The sequence below is a fragment of the Mus pahari genome, chromosome 8, assembly GCF_900095145.1.
Source record: "Mus pahari chromosome 8, PAHARI_EIJ_v1.1, whole genome shotgun sequence".
Classification (NCBI taxonomy): Eukaryota; Metazoa; Chordata; class Mammalia; order Rodentia; family Muridae; genus Mus; species Mus pahari.
This window is the reverse complement of record NC_034597.1, coordinates 92,812,366-92,821,414: the sequence shown is the minus strand read 5'-3', so window position 1 is coordinate 92,821,414 and position 9,049 is coordinate 92,812,366. Positions and strand designations below refer to the sequence as shown.

The 9,049-nt window shown below is 41.5% G+C and overlaps 1 protein-coding gene across 1 annotated transcript in view; it reads left to right on the top strand.

Moving 5' to 3' along the window:
* Positions 1–215: 215 nt before the first annotated feature.
* Obi1 (ORC ubiquitin ligase 1) overlaps positions 216–9,049 on the top strand; it is a 46,800-nt gene continuing 37,966 nt past the window's right edge. The window contains exon 1 of the mRNA XM_021203383.2: positions 216–335. Coding sequence (XP_021059042.1) covers positions 264–335 — 72 coding nt within the window. The 5' untranslated portion in view covers positions 216–263. The remainder of the gene's footprint in view (positions 336–9,049) is intronic.

The window sequence follows — 9,049 nt, the reverse complement described above, 5'->3', positions numbered from 1 at the left end:
AAACCTCTCGTAAACCGTCTTCCTTCCCATTCCCAGCAAATCTTCAGCTCCTGACCCAGAGACCCGTTGGAGATGTGTTATTATTTAATTAAGAAAGGGAAAATGCCGGGGGTGACGGCGCGTCTCCGAAGCGCGCTTCCGTCCCCCTCGCCCCGGCTCGCTGTGGCCCTGCCAGGCCGCCGTAGCCGGCCTCGCGCATCCCCAGCGTGGCGAAGAGCTGCTGTCGGCGGGACTTCCGTGTTGGCGGGATTCTGAACGCTGCCATGGCTCAGACCGTGCAGAACGTTACATTGTCCCTCACTCTGCCCATCACGTGCCACATTTGCTTGGGGAAGGTAATGGCTACGGCTAGGAGACGGGGTTGAGGACCGGTTGCCCGCGGGAGCCGAGCGAGGCCCGGGGCTGGGCGGGGATGGGGCGTGAGGCGCCCGGTGCCAGGGAAGGCTGAGCTGCGAGCTCCTCGGCGGCGGGAGGCCGGTCCTGGGGCGCGGGTGCGACCCGGAGCGGTGGGCTCGCCTGGCGCCTCCAGCCCGGGCCTGCGGCGGCTTCCGCCGGCCTGCGAAGAGCCGCAGCCTCCATCCTCTGCAGCCGGTGCGGCGTGCCGAGGCAGGTTCCCAGGAGCCTTGTCCGAGGTCCCTGGTCTCCTGACCGCCCCCACCCCACCCCCAGTGTGGTTGTTCGGGGCCTTAGGGGGCCACGATCCGTTTTCAGTCCTTCTCTTTTCTTATCCTCGACTGGAGGATGGTTTTTGCCATGTGTTCCCATTAGAAAAGTCAATGGTAGTACGTGCCTCCTCTCCCTTCTTGCTGTTTAGAATGAGAAGCGTGCTCTCAACTCTGGGTCAGTCACAAGAGGCAGGAGGTGCTCATGGGTTTGTGAAACTATCTGGAGAAAGTAGTTTGGTATTAGAAGTGGAGTTTTGAGTGTTCTCACGCATTCGTATTCTCTTTCATTTCCGTTTGTGCCTCAGATTCAGGGATTTTCTTTCTTTCTTTCTTTCTTTCTTTCTTTCTTTCTTTCTTTCTTTCTTCCTTTCGTTTTTAAGAGCGTGCCTTTACCTCGTGGTTCAAGAATGGAAAAGAACTGATACAAGTCTTTTCCACTCGGGATTGCTTTTATTGTATGTAGTGTGTCCCAGAATGTAGGCTGCAGTTTACAACCCCAGGCTTATCAGGTAAACAAAAAAGATAAGAAACGAGTGCCAGCCAATGAGATCCCATGCTTCTAGGTGTTGGAACTTCAACATAGATTTCCAGATTCAATAAATAAAAGCAAGTTAGGACTGGAAGCAACGTCTAACCTTAGCGTCAGAGTATAAGACCAGTGAAATAGCACATGTGCCGTGAGAAAGAATGGCATTGCTTGATCTCTATGGCAGGCTGAAGAATGGCTTCCACAAAAGTGCTATTTGAGCTGTGCTGTTGGCGGATCTGATCTTCATACCCATAGATTCCATCAGTGCTATCCCTTGCTTCTTACAAGCATACTTAAAAAAAAAAAAAAAAAAACTACAGCGAGATTATTGTTTATTAACCTTGCTCCAGGTTAGAACTTCTTTTTTAGCTGAGTACAATTCAGGCTTTCCCAATTATAACCTGTATATTGTTTCCACAGCTGAAAATATATTTCATTTTATCAACCCCATTAACTTGTTAGAAGGATTTGTGTGGTCCTCGGTGCGGTGGAGATAGATTTTTGATTCCCCAGGAACATTTGAGACTATGTAGAGAGTTTCTTGATTGCCCCCAGGGGTAATCCAGTAACATCTGATTGGTGGACTCCAGAGCTGCTGCTAGCTAAGAGCCACTGCCACCTTACCTTAACCAGTATATAGTTTCTATTGGTGAGCCCAAGACAGCGGTGCTATTGATGAAGATGAACTTTAAGCATGACTCCTCTCAAATACATTTGCAATTTTAAGAAGAGAGTTTGGTCATACAAGAGATAAAATGACATAATAGAAAAACTGGAACTGAGTGTCCTGGCACATGCCTTTAATCCCAAACTAGGAAAGCAGAGACAAGCAGGTTCCTGAGTTCAGTGCCAGCCTGGTCTGCAGAGCAAGAACAGTCAAGGCCACACGAAAAGCCCCTGCATTAAAAGGGACGGAAAGAGACAGGTGGTGGGGTTAATCTTTGTACCAAAGACTGCCCCTTCTCTGCATTCAGGGTGAATAGCACAGGACCCTCCACTCCTCCTCCTCTTCTTCACCATCTTGGAAGCATTATCTTCTGGTGCTTTGTTCTTCAGCATGCTCAGCCCTGAGGAGTTGGCTGGTGAACATGGCACCTAACCTTTGCTGTTGTTCCTGTCTATTTAGTTCTTAGGAGGACTGTGTTATTGCTAGCGATCTCATTTGAGAGAAATTTCATTGTAAAGACTAACAATCTCCGCAAATTATGATGATTTTTGTGTTTTAGAACTTTTAATCCTCTGCATGTTTAGGTATTTTGTTTGGTGTGATCTGGGTAAAGGAATGTGGGTAGACAGGAACTGAAGGAGTACTGAATTCGTTGTATTTTACTTCTTTGAGTATGGTCAAATAAAAGGACTTTTCTTTTTAAGATGTATTTATCTTATGTGAGTACACTGTCACAGTCTTCAGACACACCAAAAGATGGCATCAGATCCCATTACTGATGGTTGTAAGCCACCATGTGATTGCTGGGACTTGAACTCAGGACCTCTAGAAAAGCAGTCAGTGCTCTTAACTGCTGAGCCATCTCTCCAGCCCAAAAGAACATATTTTTAAGTTAGTATTTATATTAGTTATTTTTTGTTGCTGTGATAAAAAACACCAGGAACAAAAGTGACTAAGGGAGGAAAGAGACTATGTTGCCTTATGGTTTCAGAAGGAGAATCCATAATGGTGGAGGAGGTATGGCAGTAGGGGCTGGAGCAGAAGGCAGAGAGAGAAAGTGAACTGGAAGTGAGAGATGCTATACATTCTCGAAACCCTCTCCTAGTGATGTACCTTCTCCAGTAAGGCCTCCATTCTTAAAGTTTCCTTAATCTTCCCAAAATACTGTAGCTATCCTGAGATCAACTATCAACATTCCCAAGTTTATGGGGACATTTCTCATTCATACCCCCACATTGCACTCCTTGCCTTCAATGGGCCATGTCCTAACGCAATGAATGTAGCTTTTTGCTATCTCCATAGTGTTTTAAAAATCTAAGTATCTTCTGAGACTCAAGGTAATCTTTTAACTGTGATCCCTCTATAAAATAATATTTTAAAAAATACATGTTTCCAATATAAGGTAGAATAGACTATACATTCCCTTCCCAAATGGGAGGGATGGGGCATAGTGAGGAAAACTACACCAAAACCCAGCAGGGCACAAAGTCTTATAGCTCTGTGTACAGTGTCTGAGAGTTCAGTATCAAGGGGCTTAGATAGCTCACCTCCCCAGCTTTGCTGCCTGAAACATAAATCTCTCTTGGGGTTGTGCCACTCCCTGTATACAGCTCTCCTTGTCAGATGTCTTGTGGTTTGGACATTTCCAGTATCTTGGGTTCTTCACCCACAGTGGCCTCTCAGAGCCTCTAGCTCTCTCAGCTTCCCTACTCTGTGTTGTCTGGCCTCAGTGGTTCACTGAAAACAGAAGGGCTGTGTGAGCCCTTACTCATATCTTTGCCTCCAAAGGCAGTGCCACATAGACACCACCAAGTTTGGCTGCCATCTTGGGATAGCTGCTCAACCCACTTGACCACATTAGCAGCAGCTTTTGTGTGTTGACGCACTTGTTCTCTAGGAGAAGCCACCCCTTGGGCTTTCTCCCTTTATATTGTTGGAAGCTTGGCTAGGTAGATCCTGCCCCAGAGCTCTGTCCTTACTGTTTCAGTGCAGAGCAGGAGGCCTCTTCTTACTGCTGTTCTCTTTAACACTTGCAGCCTCCTTTTCAGCACAAGTCTTGGCTGTTACCTTTTCCCTCCAAACTGTCCATTTTTAGAATTTCTTTGTGCTCACTTGTTCTTTTTATTGTAGAACTGTGAGTTATTAGTAATAACTATACTATAGACTTACTATGCCATCTTGAAATTCCCTCTGCCAAAGAAATTTCCTTTTTATTTAGCCCTAGGCAAGTTCTCAAGGCATGGGAAGAAGGCAGGTGTAGTTTGCCAAATTATCACAGGAATGCTCTCTAGTCTGGCTGCTCTTAGTGGCCTGTTCTCTGAAATCTCTTGAGCCACATTACGCTTGTCGGTGGTGTCTTCTAGGCTCATCTTAGGAAGGTCTTTTAATGTTTGTTTATAGCATCTTACCAGTGTCTCCTGGTACCAGGTTGTGTATTAGTTCCTTTTTGTTGCTGTGTAAAAACACCATAACCAAACTGGAAGCAAAGAGAGTGAACTGCAAGTCAGGCAAGGCTAAAAACTCTCAAAATCAGCCTCCAGTTGTGCATTTCCTTTAGCAAGGCTCTACTTCTTAAAAGCTTCGTAATTTTTAACCCAGAAGTTCCCCAAACACAGTGCCAATAACCAGGGACAGAGTGTTCAGTTACGTGGTCCTACAGGGGACATTTCTCTGTCAAACCAAGACAGTATCCAAAGTGATAGATTTCATATGTTTTTCTTCATTTCCCATGAACTCTCTTCTCCCCAGGCCGTCCCTCTGCTTTTGTGTCATGGGTATGTATGTATTCTGTAAGCTCTCCTCCCTGTTAAGTTCTTCCCCACTCTGCATTGTCTCCTTTCTATTTTCATTACCTACATAGACATAAATTTGTCTAGACTACAGATAAAAGAACACAATTGGTATTTGATCCTTGCTTCTTTCTCCTCGAATAATGATGCCCAGTTCCATCTATTGTGCTGCAAGATGCGACTTCATTTTTTACTATAACTGAGTAAAATTCTGTTTTGTATATGTATCCTATTTATACATTTGTCTGTTGATAGACATCTAAGCTGGTTCCATATCTTGACTATTATGAATATTGCAGCAGTAAATATGCATGTGCAAGAATGTATGTATGTATGTATGTATGTATGTATGTAGTATGTGTTCTTAGAGTCCTGCTGTATATACCAGTGGTAGTTCTAACTTTAGTTTTTTGAGGAACCAACACAGTAACTTCTGTGGTGTAGCTATCAGTTACGTTTGCACCATCTGTGAATAAAGGTCACCACCAGTGTCTGTGGCATTTATTCTCTTGGAGATGCCATTCTGATAAGATAGACGCTCAGGGCAGCTCTAGTTTTCATTTCCCTGATGGCTTAGGAGGTAGAACACTTTCAAGAATACACTGGCTATTTTTATTTACGAACGATCGTGTTTATTAGCCCATTTACTGACTAGATGATTGGCTTTGGGTGTGTAGTTCTTGATGTGTTCTGGCTCCTAAGGCCTGGTCTCATGTATAGTTGGCAAAGATATTTCCCATTCTGTAATGTCCCTTCACCCTATAATTTTTTCCTTTGCTATTCAGGGTTGCTTCTCATTTTCATTTGTGCCTACATTTTAAATATATTTCTTATAGTTTTCTCTAGCATTTTCACATTCTCATGCCTCTGATTGACTTTGATTAGGATGCTGTTTGCAAGGGTAGAGCTATAGGTCTAGTATAATTCAGCTCCATGTGGAGATCCAGTTTTCCCAGTATAGGATATGTATGCTTTTGGCTCCTTTGTGGAGATAAGGTGGCTGATTAGGAAATGTAGCCTTGTTAATAGGGGTGGACTTAGAAATTTCAAAAGCCCTTATCATGTTCTTCACCATGATGTTTGTGGAATAACCCTCTGAAACTGTAAGGAAGCCCCCAATTAAATGTTTTCGGTTGCCTTGGTTGTGGTGTTTCATCTCATCAATAGAACACTAGTAACTGTTTTATTGTAGTAGTAGTAGTAGTAAACCAGTATCCATATTTGATGTTGGCAAATACTTAAGAACAATGTACTGAAGGTCTTTTGTGGTTTCAAGTGAATTCTAAGGTTTAAAAAATGATGTGAATATTTGTGAGGGCTGTACATATGTTAGACCTGATACCCATGGAGTCTCGAAGAAGGTATTGATTCCCCTGGGGTTGGAGTTACAGCTGTGAGCTACACGATGTGGCTGTTGGAAACTCAACCATGATCCTTTGCAAGATCTCTATGCTTGCTTAACTGCTGAACCGTCTCTGTAGCTCCAGGTTTTTCATTCTTAGTTTTGTGGAAAATGTTGATATTTTGATGGAGATTGCATTGAATTTTTAGATTCCTTTCTATAATTTTGCCATTTTCAATGTTCTTCCTGACCATTAACATGAGTGATCTACCTTCATCTAGTGTCTTGTCTTCTATAATTTATTTCATTTGCATCTTCAAGTTCTCCTCGTGACCTTTCACCTTCATGGTTAGATTTACTCTGAGGTATTTTATTTTATTTTTGAAGCTACCGTAAATAAGATTTTTCTGGATTTCTTTGCTGGCAAACTTCATTATTAGTGTATAAGAGTGCTACTGATTAGCATATGTTGATTTTGTGTCCTATTACTTAATGAGGGTGTTTATTGGAACTAAGAATCTTCTAGTGGAGTCTGTAAGGCCTTTTAAATCTAGGACCAGATGATATACACATAGTGATGCACTGAGCTGCGCTCTTCTTAGAGGACCACATGATGTGCACACAGGGATGCTCTGAGCTGTGCTCTTCCTAGAGGACATCTCACTGCTCTAATTGAGACCTGTAAGCAGTATAGTAAGAGTGGACACAGTGGGCACTTTTGTCTCCTTCATGATTGTGGAGGAAATGCTTTCAGCTTTTTTTCACTTAATACATATTACCTCTTGAAATATGTTCTTTTTATTACTAGTTTGTCACTTTTATTGTGAAGGGATAGTGAACTTTGTCAAGGTTTTCATTTTTTTTTAATGCTTTTGATGTGATCATGTGTTTTTGTTTTGTTTTTGTTTTTTTATCTTTAACTTTATCTCTTATATTTAATGTATATACTGATCAAGCTTTTCCTCCCTAGGCTGAAATCAACTTGGTCATCTTCTTAATGTGTTTTAAATTTTTTTTCTAAATTTATGTGTATGGATGTTTTGCTTGTATGTGCATCGTGTGTAAAGTTCATACCTTCAGAAGTCTGGTTCCCTGGAACTGGACTTACAGACACCTGTACTCTATCATATAAAGCAGTGATTCTAAACCCTCCTAAGGCTGTGACCCTTTAATATAGTTCCTTGTGTTGTGGTGATCCCCCACCATAAAATAATCTCATTGCTACTTTATAATTTTAAAATTGCTGTTGCAATTTTGCCATTGTTATAAATCACAATGGAAATACCTGCTATGCAGAATATCTGATATGCAGCCCCAGAGCAGTCAAGAACCACATGTTGGGTCCTGTGCAAGATTAGTGAGTGCTCTTAACCACTGAGCCAGTGCTCCAGCTCCCATACTGTGTTCTTGAGCAAGATTTACAAAGATCCTGTAGAGAAGCTTTGTCTTCCTCAGTCCTACCGCCTGGCTTTCTTTTCTCTTTCTGTGTCATAGCCTGTTTTGGTATTGTGGTAATGCTAGCTTTGTAGATGCGTTTGATGTCCCTTCACTTTCTAACTGTGTAGTGGTGTAATGTGAGGTTTGGCAGAATGTCGTTATTTCTGGAATTTTAATTACTGATCCAGTCTCAGTTGACAGGGATCTGTTTAAGTTGTTGATATCGTTTTTTATTTAATCTTAGTAGGTTTTGTGTCTACAAATTTGTACATTTCTTACAGATTATGCAGGCTTGGGGTATTTACATTTCAAAATACTCCCCAACAAGCCTTTGAATTTCATTGGAATCTGTTATAAGCTTTCTCTTTATTTCTGAATTCATTAAAGTGGGTCTTTCTCTGATTGGTAAAAGTTTGTCGATCTCATTTACCTTCTCAAAGAACCACCTTTTTGTTTGATTTCATTTATTGTTCTTTAGTCCCCATTTCGCTCATTTTTGGCCTAGTCTTTATTATTTTTGGCTGCCTTGTTCTTATTTTTATGACTCAGTGTACATCATTATGTTATTTATTTAATATTTTCCAATGTGAGCACTCATAGCTGGAAACTATGGTCTTAGGAAGTTATATTACTTGATTATATAACAAGTTCTAGGAAGTTGATTTTTAATTTTCATTTGCTTTTATAAAAATTTTAAATATTCACATTGATTCCTTAGTGACCTACTGGTCATCAAGAATATATATTTCAATCTCCAATTTTTGTGTAGTTTCTTTAACTTCTGTTGTCTTTGATGTCTAGTTTTAGTTCACTGTTGCCTGATGAGGTTCAAGAGATTGTTTCTGTTGTTTTACATTTAAAAACCTTTTTCTGCGACCTAGAATGCCATCTATTTTAGTGATGGTTACATGAACTGAGAATAATATGTATTCTGTTTCTATTAGAATATTCTTAGGTATTTATTCAACTTGATTGATGATGTAGTTTAACTCTGAAATATTTGTTCAATATAATCTGTGCATATATATTTAAAATTGTTACATCTTCTTGACCAGTTATTCCCTTTGGTTGTGTAGCAGTTTCTTCAATTGAGAATAATCCTGGAGTTGATAGCTCCAAGCCTGGGCTCACCTGTATGCCTTTCACCACTGTAGATTCAGATATCTTTGATGCTCCAGCCAAAAACTCAAACATCCACATCCTTCCAGCTCCCTTCGCCCATTGAACCTTGCCTCTCCAGAGAAGGATATATAATCCGGGGAGTTTGGGGGAAGTAGGAGAACCTGCCCAGCTGATGGGCTATGAAGCTAAGTGGCTCTGCCAGCCAAGCTTAGCTTTCTGTACCATAGCTGGCATTCCCTTTCCTCTGGGGCTCCTAGTTTCCTGGGGCTTCCCATGGGTGAAGCTGCATTTTCCACGCATTGCCCATCTTTTTCTTAGCCTTCTGTGCCATTTTGTACACCAGTTTGTACATTTCTGGATCTCCTTTTTTTGCATTGGAATAGTCTATTCTTGCACTGGTTCTTCTTCTTCTTCTTCTTCTTCTTCTTCTTCTTCTTCTTCTTCTTCTTCTTCTTCTTCTTCTTCTTCTTCTTCTTCTTCTTCTTCTTCTTCTTTTTT